This window comes from Eleutherodactylus coqui, chromosome 4 (genome assembly GCF_035609145.1).
Source record: "Eleutherodactylus coqui strain aEleCoq1 chromosome 4, aEleCoq1.hap1, whole genome shotgun sequence".
NCBI classification, from domain to species: Eukaryota; Metazoa; Chordata; class Amphibia; order Anura; family Eleutherodactylidae; genus Eleutherodactylus; species Eleutherodactylus coqui.
This window is the reverse complement of record NC_089840.1, coordinates 277,875,696-277,889,666: the sequence shown is the minus strand read 5'-3', so window position 1 is coordinate 277,889,666 and position 13,971 is coordinate 277,875,696. Positions and strand designations below refer to the sequence as shown.

The 13,971-nt window shown below is 41.9% G+C and overlaps 1 protein-coding gene across 1 annotated transcript in view; it reads right to left on the bottom strand.

The window, feature by feature from the left end:
* The window catches only part of LOC136626720 (zinc finger protein Xfin-like), an 89,628-nt gene that overhangs the window by 30,078 nt on the left and 45,579 nt on the right, over positions 1 to 13,971 (bottom strand). The window contains 2 exon segments of the mRNA XM_066601727.1: positions 5,794 to 5,905; positions 5,954 to 7,463. Coding sequence (XP_066457824.1) covers positions 5,794 to 5,905; positions 5,954 to 7,463 — 1,622 coding nt within the window.

The following is a 13,971-nucleotide window of genomic DNA, read 5'->3' as shown; positions in this document are numbered from 1 at the left end:
TCACAGAGCCGGAGCCGCGGGAGCAGGTAAGTACCGCGCTGGTTCCTGCAGGGGGTCGGGTCCCGCTGCGAGAATTCTCACAGCAGGATCCGACCCAGTCGTCTGCAGGCGGCCTTACAATCGGCCCTTTGAAGGTCACCATAAGCCTGATATGGCCCTCGGTCAAAATGAGTTTGACACCCCTGGCCTAAGCATTTTCTCGTTTTCTTTTGGAAGCTTTTTTAATCTGATGTCCCCTTATATAAGCTTTATGAGCTAGCCAAGTTCATACAGGGGAAGAGGGGAAGAATCAGGGCTGGTGTAAGTTTTGAAATAGTCTGTGAGTTGTTGCGTGATCTGAGCGAGAAGTTGTGGGTCTGATAAAGAGAGTTATGAAAAAAGGTCAACACCCCCCTATGTTTTGTAGGGGCACAAGCAGTTTAGAATCTTGTATATTGCGAATGGAAATAGCTAGGAGAGGAAGATTGAGAAAAGTGAGTGTCTTGGGCACATATAACGTCTGAATGGTGATTCACATATTATAAAAAGGCCTGTTTTCTTTTCTGAGGGCAATTAGATCCTCCTACATTAAGGTAAATAATGTGGACCATGAGGAAGGATGCAATTGGACACCTAGTAAACCAGGGTGCTGTAGCATGTCTGTGAGATATTGTGGTGAGATGGACTTTGTTGACAACCTAACTAAAGAAGAACGGAATGGAAACCTGTAGTTCAGACATATTAAAGACATATAATATAAAACAAGAAGGTGGGTCCTGAGGCCCAACGCAGGATGACTGAAATCGTTTCTCAGTGATGGGTGTGCGACAGTCAACTTATGTATACCAACCTGCAAAGCAAGGCCAGAACTGCACTGGCCTTTCATAAGGCTTTGCTATATGAGGTTGTAAAAAGGGTTTAGTAATCCCTTTCCCAATACATAATGGATTTAATCCAAATTATGTTCTACAGATTGCTCCCAGAATAGAAATAGAGCCTCCAGGTCTCAGAGCGGTGTCTGCAGAAAGCAGGTAAAAATCAACACTAACTTGGTTATTATGACGTAAAGTAAATAAGGTCAGTCAGGCACAAGGCCCCCCACATTGCGGATACACCCAACATCAGTCTTAAAAGACCAATGTCACACACATCGGTACTCTGGCGACCTAAGGGCTCCCCGTGACAACATTCAGCTCATGTACTCATGTCCGCTCGGACCCGAGCAGTAACAGAAGCTGATCCAATTTGTCTTCTGGATGAGCCTATCACGATCCAAGTATGTCTAGGACATGGTGGTTGACCTCTTGGGATAGCTCTCGCAGTTACTAGAATTCATGCAGTCTCTGCAGCTTGGTAGACCTGTTCCAAGTTTCTTACTGAGTAAGATCTGCCCTAATGATGAAAAATGAGAGCAAAGGGGAAGCACCATTTATATTTTTTATTAGCCATTTGAAGTGCTTAGGTGATTGGTCAAAGCATTCTGCGTGTTGCTAATGTGGCAGGAGTGATGTCCGCGAATAGTTGGACTGTGGTTGGGAGTCCTGGAAGATGGGACTGTTGTCTTGCTGCTATTAAAAGCTAATGTCGCATTTAGCTGTAGTATAATTTTAGAATAACATCTCAGGGTAGGTTTGGATTAGGCGGGTGGACAAGGGCCTGATGGGTCCTGTCAATTTGCTGCAGATTTTGGTCTGGGTAGAAGTACAGAAAAAATGTTGGTTGTTCTCTCCTTCAGAGCAGTCATTGTTTCAGGAAGTCCACGGATACGAAGATTTGCTCACCAGGACCTGTTGTAGCTTCTTATCGACACTGGATAGGAGCTGCGAGTGTAGTAGCCATGCAGGTCACTGAAGAGTAGTCAGGATAGTCAGGAGTCATTATTGGGAAGTCTTGGGTCGCAGTACAGATAGATGAGGTGGGTAACATAGTCAAGGGAGAAACCAGAAGTCGTTTTCAGAAAGTCTTGGTATGCAGTACAGAGGGATGAAGCGGTTAACATAGTCAGGAAGGAAGCCAGAAGCAGAAGCTGAATCAAATGCTGTGGAGCAGAATAACCAGGCTCTGACAGAGCCAGGTTTTAAGAGGAAGTGCAATCAAAGACATAGGCGGGGTCAGAACCAGGAGGCAGGAGCTAGATATCTGAGTATAGAGAACAAAGCTTTTGGCTGGATAGCTGAATAGCTTAATAAGAAAGGCTACTGTTTGGAGTTCAGGAGGTTTTTGGATCGAGTCCTGACACCTGTTTTCAAGCTCTTCGTATTTGGATTTTGGGATATCTAATTTGAACTCTTAATTCTTTAATGTGCTGCTTATCTTCTTTTAGCACTACAACATCATCTGTCTTATGTCCCAGATCATCTATTCTTTGGCCTAAATTCTTTATTTGGTCAGTGAATTCTTTCACTGCTGTAGAAATCTCTTCCTTAAAAATAGATGTAAGCAAAGTTAATTGAGGCCCCATGAGATTGGGTTGCAAACAATTCTGGGAGTGTACGCCATATTGTAGTCCAAGAGTCCCCAGCGGCCTTCCATTTGGTTCTGGTCATTTTCATAATAGAGTGAGCTAGATAGCATAAGGTAGCAGTAATTATTAGGAAATTATAGTACCTGTGTTTCTGGTGGCGCAATGCGCCACACAGTTCTGCTACATGCACTTACACACACACAGCTCTGCTATGTTGGTTTCACCCAGTCCACCCAAAATCCCTCATTCAGTGCACAAGGAGGATAAAGGACATGTGATGTCATCACTGTCATGTGATCAGGGGGCGGAGCTAAGAGCTGATAACTGACATTACAGGCGCTGTCGGGTTCTGCATGTGGGTCATACAATATACACAGACAGGCGGACAAGTGGTCATTATCACTTTGATTATGTCTTTATCAGAAAGTGCAAATGTTCGGCCAAGGCGTGGTCTAGCTAGGCCTCAGGATTTCTTCCATAACTCACCCATGTGTCATACATAATGGGGGTTGAGCATACTTTATGGCATTTAGTAGAATGATAATGGGAGCGTGTATTGTAGGATACTGTAGCATGAGAAAATAATATGTAGATATAGTTGTTGGAGCTCAATAACAACCCAGAAGGGGGACCCGTAAGGACAGTGTAATATCCTTCAGATCACCGCTATTCCACCATATCGAGTTCGCTGGAGCAAAGGACTGCTCTGATTTCTGGCTGGGTGTTCCCCCTGTGCAGAGCCCCGAACCTCCAGGGGCTGTTCTAGGCTGATGCCTCTGCTATCCTATTCGCCTTCTTAGCTATGCCACTAATTCTCCCCCTCAGCTGCACTCACCGCCACGCTCAAGCAGCTTCTGTATTTTGGCCCCATGGCCAAAGGGAATAAACCTTAAGAGTTTTCCCTGCAGCAAACAATATATTTAGCCAACTATACATTGTGCATCGATGTTGCCTCAAACCCTCAATATTCCTGGGGCGCCCAATCACCTGTATTATAAGATCTCTCTAAAGCTGGGCTCTGCAGTTCCACCACCAATAGGAAACACGATGACCAGGATCCTGCACTGAAGAAGCCAGCCGGGTCAGACCCAGGATCAGGCAGTAGACTGGTGGCCTATGTAGTTATTATACTGATGAGCTTGTTCATCTTTGCTCTGTGTAGTATAATTACCCTCTCTTCCCCCGATACCCGGCACAGCGCTCCTCTATGTTCTGCACATCCTCAAGGTAGGTGATCCGCATAGGAGACCTCAATGTGTTTACTGTTGATGGTGGAACTATAGAGCCCAGCTAATTCTTCTATAGGCTCTCACTGGCTGCAGCATCTCCTGACTATCGCATGGTATGAGGAGTGAGGAGAATCTTCCAGAGAAAAGATTAGTTTTCTATTATGGCTTTTGCAGCAGTAAAGGGACTTTGAATTGGCTACATTTGGAGAAGCACCAGACCCTCTTTATGTGCTCCAGATTGTAACTGCAAGGTAGTGTGTCATGGTGTCTTAGTGATGGATCAGTCGATTAGTTTCTTCACACTTTTAGGACTTTTTAGGTTCGGTGGAGTTCCTACATCACAATGTCATTGATAACAGAAGATGGGTGCTGAACTTAAATGGTCCCGTTCCAGAATTTGTACCTTCTGGACTGAGTTAATCTTCTTTGTAAGGTGGCCACCTCCAGCATCATCTGCCCCTGAGGTATTACTGATGGCTCCTCCTGATGAGGAGAAGTGGAAACATCATACCTGTATATTGTGACACACATAACTACAGTGATGAGATGGATGGCGGGGAGACTCTGTAGTCTGTCTCAGTGCTGTAACATGTTAGATATGATTATCTCCAATGAAATTATCTTTTTGTACCAAGTAGTTCCACGAAGTCCAGAATCCTTGGTGTAATTCTCTCCTCACTATTTCTACACATAACACCTACCAGCTCCCACTCATTTCCAGAGGTCTGAGGAAATAGCGTACTGTAGTGGCCCAGTGCATGCTTTCCTGGCCCCCTCCATAATGTCCTACATGTATGTCTCATGTGGATGCACTGTGCAAAACTTTCTTGTCATTCTGTTTTGTGTATTGTACAGCTGCAGTGTGTAATGGGTTAAGTGTCTGCAAAACATGGAGACTGTCTGGTAAATGTAACAATTCTGTCCTGTCACGTGGTGTGAGAGAAGGTATAAATAGGAGTACATGAGAACGGGAAAAGGTCCATGTCTTCTGGGTTCCAATCAAAGAGTTTCAGCTACATGGGAGCACCTTCGGCCCTCATGTAGTGAAGAATGGAGGAGGAAGAGAGATTTCCCACACACCACCAGAAATGCTGTTAGAAGAGTGAGCCCCCCAAAAGAGAGAGCGTGAGTTGAGCATGTGTGTTCTTGTGGGAACACCTAGTGCAGAGGTACTCTTATCTAATCAATTTCACACCAGATGCGTCCTACAGTCTGGGATTGCTAGGTGGAGGTATTTCAGTTTCATTGTTCACACTCAAGCGTCCAAAAGTCTGAGTTCTGCTGAGTGGTGGTACGCGTCTTTATTTATTCACACACGGGCAGCCTAAAGTCTGGACCTGCCGCGTGGAGGTACTTGGTTTCATCTTATTCCTGCATCAATGAGATCTAAACTTGTCATTTGTGCCATGTACTGTTGAAGTTTCAAGTAAAAGTTATTCCAGGCCCTGACCGTTCCTGGGGACCTGAGGTACTGTACAATTGTCTGTGGCTTGTTTATTTCCTTGCTGAAGTTCATGCCAGTGGGAACCGGAACGGTGGCGTCACCCAGGACAACTTTTTCACCTGTCCTAATGTTTATCAGGCATCCCCATGCCGGGGGTGTCCGAAAGAGGCCCAGTGCTGCCCTGGCCTTGGCTGCATGCATCCCTCTGGGAGGGAGCGTGGTAAGTGCCACAGTGACAAGCCAGCATATTGCCCTCGCAGCTCCCCAGCGTATGCCATGTGTCTGGGGTCAACCTACAGGATGATGCATTACCATTTAAAGAACAGAAGCATGTAAGGTTTTACATATTTATTACTTATTGGAAACAATTTTTGAGACTTAATTATGTATATTAATATGAAATATTCTCTACACCTGGTTGGTATATACTATAAATGTGTTATCTGGGTTCTAGGTGATTTTTAGATAACAGACATTAATTGACAGTTGACAGTTATGCATATAATCATCTTGTAATACATGTGACATCGTTTTGACTTTTAATGTTGAATTTTTTTTCTTGTACTATTTATTAATAAAAAAGAAAAAGAAAATGTCTTCTTCCCTGATAAGTTATTTAATGTTTAACAAGATGGGATTTGTGAACGCTGCATTTGCCAAATTCAAAACATTAATACAGTTTTTCCTATGTGAGTTTTTTGATGGTCAACAGGATTTGACTTCCAAGTAAAATATTCACAACATTCATGATATGGAAATGCTTTCTCCTCCGTGTGAATTCTCTGATGTCTAAAAAAGATTTGATTTAGCTGCATTTCCAACATTCAGGTCATTTATAGTTTCTCCCTTGTATGAATTTTCTGATGTACAGCAACATATGATTTCTGCTTAAAACATTTCCCACAATCAGTACATGAATATAGTTTCTCTGTTGTGTGAATTTGCTGATGTCTAACAAGATCTGATTTATAGTTAAAACATTTCCCACATTCAGAACATGAAAATGGTTTCTCCCCTGTATGAAGTCTCTGATGTATCACAAGACTTAATTGTCGGTTAAAACACTTTCCACATTCAGAACATGAATATGGCTTTTCCGCTATATGAGTTCTCTGATGTTGAATAAGAACACTTTTATATGTGAAAGATCTCTCACATTCAGAACATGAATAAGGCTTCTCCCCTGTGTGAATTTTCTTATGTGTAATAAGAGCAGCTTTCTGTGCGAAAGATTTCCCGCATTCAGAACATGAATGTGGCTTCTCCCCTGTGTGAGTTCTTTGATGGTCAACAAGATTCATTTTCTCCTTAAAACGTTTCCCACATTCAGAACATGAATATGGCTTCTCCCCTGTGTGAGTTCTCTTATGTTTAACAAGACATGATTGCCAAGTATAACGTTTCCCACATTCAGAACATGAATATGGCTTCTCCCCTGTGTGAGTTCTTTGATGTTTAACAAGATTGATTTTCCTATTAAACCGTTTCCCACATTCAGAACATGAAAATGGCTTCTCCCCTGTGTGAATTTTCTGATGTAAAACAAGACATGATTTCTGATTAAAACATTTCCCACATTCAGCACATGAAAATGGCTTTTCCCCTGTGTGAATTCTGTGATGATCAATAAGATGACCTTTCTGTGTGAAAGATTTCTCACATTCAGAACAAGAAAATCGCTTCACCGCTGTATGAATTTTCTGATGTGCAACAAGAGATGATTTGTGATTAAAACATTTCCCACATTCAGAACATGAATATGGCTTCTCCCCTGTGTGACTTCTCTGATGTAACACAAGATTTGATTTTCGGTTAAAACATTTACCACACTCAGAACATGAATATGGCTTCTCCCCTGTGTGATTTCTCTGATGTAACACAAGATTTGATTTTTGGTTAAAACATTTCCCACATTCTGAACATGAATATGGCTTTTCCCCTGTATGAATTCTCTGATGTTTAACAAGATCTGATTTATTGTTAGAAGATTTCCCACATTCTGAACATGAATATGGCTTTTCCCCTGTATGAATTCTCTGATGTTTAACAAGATCTGATTTATTGTTAAAAGATTTCCCACACTCAGAACATGAATACGGCTTCTCCCCTGTGTGAACTCTTTGATGTTCAACATCTGTTCTGTAAATTTTACTCTGTTTAACATTATGTAATAAATGAGAAGATGGAACCTGTTTAAAAGGATCAGGGGATAGATCTTTGCTGTGAAGGGCTGAGGATATATCTGGGATAATAGCAGGCTCTTCATATGTATGTTGTATGACAGGATCATTTTCCACTTTACAATCTGTTGACATCAGATGTCCCTCTGAGCTCCTGGTGACGTCATCTGCCAATGATTAAACAGATTTTAATATTTTTGAATATAGCATTACAATTATACTGATATTTCATGACCTTTGTATAAAAAATAAAAACACAGTTTGTAGGAGAGCTTTTGGTTTGGTCCTGCAAGGATCGTTTGTTATCCAAGGTCTGGAGGATGGAGCGGTAAAAGGAACAAAACTGAGGCCTCTTCTTCTGTGCAGAACCACACATGGCTGGCTTTGTTTTGTGGTAGATGAGAAATCTTACCACCAGTTGCCTCAGAAATAATCTTGTCTAGTCATGAAAGGGCAATGAAAATCAGTGACACCTGGGGATAATAAGTACTCCAAGGTGTAAAGAGGCCTGCAAAGGAGGAGAAATGGCACTATGTCCCAAAAAAAGCCTTCATGCCACCCAGGGATTTACAATGGATTGCCAAGGGGGCTTGGGACAGGTAGAGAGGTCCCAGTTGGGGAGTGAAGTGGTGGTCATATTGGTGGTGGGAAGAAGAAGAAGAAGAAGAAGAAAGGGGAAGGAAGAGAGAATACTTTCCTAGGTTGAGAGAATAGTCACCCATTTGCTGTAGACCGTAGAGCTCCAGGACTCCAGCAGTGTGTGCCCCTGTGCTCACCTGCTTTTAGTAGGAAGGGAGTGCTCCAATAGGGGAATTAACCCCTTAAGGACATGGCCTATTTTGACGTTGAGGACCAAGCGATTTTTTGGTATTTTTCAATCTCCATTTTTCAAAAGCCATAACTTTTTTATTTTTCCATGGACGCGGCAGTATAAGGGCTTGTTTTTTGCGTGGCGAGCTGTAGTTTTTATCTGTGCCTCTTTTGGGTACATAGACTATATAGTAAAACTTTTATTATTTTTTTTATGATACCAGGGAGAGAAAACGCATCAATTCTGCCATAGATTTTTTTTCTCTTTTTCTTACAGCGTTAATTATGCAGCATAAATGACACACAAAATTTTTTCTGCGGGTCGGTACGGTTACAACGATACCAAAATTGTTATATTTTTTTTAGGTTTTTACACTTTTTTGCAATAAAACCCCCTTTTTTTTGGAAATCTTTTTTTTTCTCTATAGCTGCATTCAAAGTCCTGTAACTTCTTTATTTTTCTATGTACGGAGCTCTATGAGGGCTTATTTTTTGCAAGATGAGCTGTAGTTTTTATTGATACCATTTTGGGGAATGTACGGCTATTTTGATCACTTTTATTGCATTTTTTGTGAGGCAAAATGCTAAAAATTAGCATTTTGCCTCTGTTTTTTAGCGGTTTTTTTTACGCTTTTTGTCGTACAAAATAAAAAGCGTTTTCAATTTTTTTTTTTTTCCATAATAATTTTTATTGAATTTTATAGAAAGGTAGGAGCATAAACATATCATAGCGTATATAAGAAATGGTTAAATACATCGTTACAGATTTACACATTGTGATGAGAGATATTTCAATTTTATATTTCACACAACGATATGCTATAAATGATATAAATTTCTTTTTGTGTTAAAGCGGTAAGAGAAATAAATCAACTAAACAATTTTGAACATGTTAGAACTTATTTTTTAGTTTGAACTGCTGCCAATTATTCCAAATGCTGCCAAATTTAGAAAGACAGTTGTTAAATTTTGCATATATTTTTTCGTAACAGTAGTGGTCTGAAACTGCGCCCAAGAGGTCCCCAATCAAGGGGGGGGGGGGGGAGCTTTCCTCCACTTTTTGGCTATGACGCTTTTAGCGGTCAACAGGAAGTGGCATATCCATTTTCTTTTCTTTTTTGGCATTTCCTGGCAGCCGATAAGAATGAGTGCCAATTGAGGCGTACGCCCAAGACGAATGCCAGTTATGACTTGTATGGTATTAAATACTTCCTTCCAATAGTTACGGATTTGGGGACAATCCCAAAACAGATGATATAGGGTGCCTACTTGGCCGCAGTCTCTCCAGCATGAGTTGGAGTGGGTCAGGAAAAATTTTGCCATTTTTGAGGGAGTATAGTACCAGTTAGTTAATACTTTGTAATGTGTTTGGAGAATGTTAGCAGAGAGAGTGGCTTTATTAGCCCATTCAAAGGCACTCAACCACGTTGGGAGTGGTATGTTTTCTTTTATTGTCTGTTCCCTGTTCCGTCACCTCATTAAATAGTGAATCTAGGTGAGGGGATAATAGTTGAGCAAAGTTCCTATAGTACTCATTTGAAAGACCATCAGGTCCTGGGGATTTGTGTTTTTTTTAGATTTTGTATGGCCTTATGTATTTCTAGTTTTGATATTGGTTTGTGTAATGTGTCTCTTTGGGTATCTAGTGTGGGGAGATCCAATCCGTCCAGGAATTTATTTATTACCTCTGGGGTGGGCTGAAAGATGTTAGGGTTATCTTTAAGGTTGCAAAGGCTGTTGTAATATTCCCTGAACTGTTCAGCTATCCGCTGGGGGTGGGAGATTTTGTCATGGGGGGCATTTTTGCTAGTGATAAATGGGATTTTTGTTTTTAATTGTTTTTTTTGACAAGGTTAGCCATCAATTTTGAGGGCTTATCCATGTAAGAGTAAAAGTTTGCTTTAAAGTAAGTCAGGCCCCTATTGTAGTTGTCTAGGAGCGTTTTTTTTAATTCCCTCCTCAGTGAGGATAGCTCCATTAGGTGGTCGTTTTGTGGAGATTTCTGGTGGAGAGATTTCAATTTTTTTATTTTATATCCCAATAGAAGGTCTATTTTTTCTCGTTTGTTTTTATTTTGTTGTATTTTGAGTTTTATTAGCACCCCCTTTATAACTGCCTTGTGGGCATTCCACAACGTGGCAGTACTTACATCAGGTGTAGAGTTAAAAGAGAAGTATTCCTCTAAAGCTTTGCTGATAATTTTTTGATTCTCAGGGATGTTGTACAGGTTGGTATCGTTTCACCACATTTTTGATAGGGTACAGGGGGCGCCTACGTTTAATTTTATGTATATCGGCACATGATCAGACCAAGTGGAGACACCAATCGTGGAGTCAGTTATTGAGGTGAGGGTTCCTCTATCCACCAAGAACATGTCTATCCTCGAGTAAGTTTTATGCCTTGGGGAGAAGAAGGTAAATTCCCTTGAAGAGGAATTGAGACATCTAAATGTGTCGTATAAACCTTCTCTATGTAACCAAGGGTGAAGAACCGGCACATTCCTAATGGATGCAGTGGAGTCTACCTTTTCGTCGGCTATTATGTTGAAGTCCCCACAAAATACTAATTTTCCTATAAGGACTTTTTTGACCTTCTTTATTACTTTGTTTAGGAAGGAGATTTGGGATTTGTTAGGTGCATAAATGTTCACCAAAGTAATTGGTGAATTATCTATGGTACCCTGTAGTATCAGATATCTTCCCTTGTCGTCTGAAATTTGTTTCTTGAGAGAGAAGTGAAGAGTGTCTCTTAGGGCAATCAATACTCCGGCGTGTTTTTTATGGGCGTTTGAGAAGTAAATATGCGGGTATTGTTTATTTGAAAATTTAGGGCAAGACTGTTGGGCGAAGTGCGTTTCTTGCAAACATAAGATGTCTATTTTGGTCGCTTTAGCATCCTTCCAGACCATTGAGCGTTTGAAAGGGGAATTTAATCCCCTAACGTTCTGGGAGCGGATATTTATATGCATTGTTAAAGTGGGTTGTGAGTGTATTTGTTTGGGATACAATAGCAGCATAGCAAATATACGATCTTAAAACAAAGGTACAGGCGAAAACAGTAATATGCCTGTTAACACTAAACAATATACGAATTGCGTTGTTCATGTTATTCGTGAGAGCATATTTAAGATAAACTATCTTATTATGTGAAAACATCAATAAGAGCCCTCCAAGGAAAGAGCAATAAAACTGTAAAATTAAACAGATAAAACTTTAGATAAGAGCAGGTATAAAAACCTGAAACCTGTTATGGGGGGAAAGTTCGGCTTGCAGACCATCGGCCCGGTATTGAAGGTCAGCGAAAAACGTGTCCAGCATCATACGAGGAAGAAACTTGTGATGTTGATGCTGTTTTCATGGCGGGGTAGAAGGAAGCGTGCGGCGCTGAGGGGACCTCTGGGGTCTCTGAGGTTTGCCTGGCTGTGGTTCCTCTGGTAGTAAGATATTCCACTTGGAGAGGACATTTGCGCCATCTTCTGGTGAATTTAGAGCATGCACTGCGTTATCTTTGTGGACTATTATTTTTACAGGAAAGCCCCATTTGTCGGGAATTTTTGCAGCTTTCAGCGATGAGGTGATAAGAGAGAAAGCCTTTCTTGCTTGGATAGTATTCTGGGACAGGTTGGTGAAAAGGCTTATATTGATAAATGGAGATGGTAGGGTGCCCTGCTATCTTGAAGCTGTCATCAGAGCATCCTTTATATGGTAAAAATGAAATTTGGCGATTACGTCTCTTGAAACTGAATCTGGTAGAAAGTTTGGCTTTAGTAATCTATGCGCTCTATCAATAGTGCAATCTAATTCGGAGGCATCTGGAAGGATGCTTTTGATTAGCTTGGTGAGGAAGCTTTTTAGATCATGCTGTGGGACACTCTCTGGGATGCCTCTGAACTTGACGTTGCACCTCCTACTCCTATCCTCCAGATCTGTAAGTTTTTTCTTTATGTCTTCTACTTCTTCCTCCAGGGAGTAGTGTGCATCTATTAGCTTATTATGAGATGCAGTTACTTCTCCCATTTTGGTTTCAATATGGTCGGTCCTCTCTTCTAGATCTGTTATAGAGGTGTTTAGGGTATTTGACAGAGACTTAATGTCCTTTTGCAAAGATCCTCTTAATGCTAGGATCATTTGTTTTATAAAGTCTTCCGTAGCTGGCATATTGGAAGATGGGACACTTATAATAGGGTCAGGCTCAGATGTGGGGTCTTCTTGCTGTTGGTTAGTATGTGGAGAAAGTCGGGGGCGCTGTTTTTCAGGGCTTGATAAAGGAGTGGAGAGGGAAGATGGCAGTTGTGAGCTCGACGGCGCCATTTTGCAACCGTATGGAGTGGCGCCAGCACCCTTCCCAGAAGAATCACTCACCCCGTGTCTGGATGTGGTCTTCGGTGTCTCTTCACTTTGTATTTCTTTTTGACTTCTTGAGATGGGTGACCGAGGAGGAGAAACCCCTGTGTCTTCTCTAGGGCTTGCAGGTGAGGGGGAACCCTCTTTGTTCGTCGGTCCCTGCCTTCTCGGGCCGCGGGTGCTGAAAAAGTCTGAGACTTTGTTGAGTGGTGTTTTAGTGTTTCTTCTCTTGGGCATTTTGTTGCTGAGGACCCTCGGGCTACTTTTAGGTGTTTATTTATTTATTTTTTTGAAGGGGTTAAGGCCTCTCCCGAGCCCTGCAAAAACTTCAGTCCGGCAAGGCTTTTTGTTGTGTAGCTGACCTAGTTTTCGTTCGGGCTCCACCTCCTCCAAAAGAGCTTTTTATTAGGTTTAAGTATAATGAAGGCAAGAAGTGTCCGATTTGATTTACAGTTTATTTCAGCTTGCAACTGCACCAGCACTGCTTCAAGGGAGCTCAATCTGAAAGCCCCAGTTCAGGGGAGAGACGGTCTCCAGAAGTTCTATCATCGGTAGTTAGATGTCACAGAGCTATTCTCTCTGTTGCCAGCCCTCTGTCTAGTACAGTCAGTGAGCTTTCCCGATCTCAACCTTTTTGTATGAGTGAGCAACTGCAGTTGTTTGTGTTGTAACAGGGGATTCAGGGAGGCAACATGTAAGTTCATAATGCCCCTTTCCTTTCTCTCTGTATACTATGTTCAGCCGCGGTTTCTGGTGTCTAAAATAGCGGTCCGTTCCCGCGCTCCAGAAGGCTTAAGTTGTGAGACTCAGGAGCTCTGTCTCTGGCACCTGTGCGTTGCGGAGCTGATCTCTCTATTCTCAGCCTTTTCTTTAGTGTGGGTAAAGCCTTTCAGAGCAGACAGTAAGCCGTTCTGGGTTCACTTTTGTCGGGAGGTTTGGGGAGGTAATGTGCGGTCTGGTACTAGCGCTGTCACCTTTCTCCGCATGCAGCGCTCAGCCGCGACCGTCGGAGACTAAGCTGTCACCCCTTTCCCGTGCCACAGTAGGATTCTAAGTGTGTCACTCACCGGAGAAACCTAGCGGAGGTTTTGCTGGTGCTCCGGTCTACTTTCTCCGTTATAGAGATTCTTTCTGTGGATAAGTGAGGCTTCTGACACGTCTCCAGGGGTTTTCACCTCTCCGATCACCCTGGATGGCAGAGAACTCTATCCCTCCCGGCTTCTCCCTTCGGTAATGTGCTTTTCCTTCTTTTCTTCACTCTAGGGATCCTTAGTATAAATTTTGGCAAGATTTTTATGCTGGAAATGCTTTTAAAGTTGCTTAATAACCGGGCTTGAGCAGAGCTTAGGAAAACACGACTGCTCGGGTCTGCATCTAGGCCACGCCCCCGTTTTCAACTTTTTGTACATGTCGTTATGGACGTGTCAATACCCAATATGTGGGGTTTTCATTTTTCTTTTTACTTTTTTTATGCTAATATTAGAAAAAGCATAAAAAAAAGGTTTTTTTTACATTTTTTTTT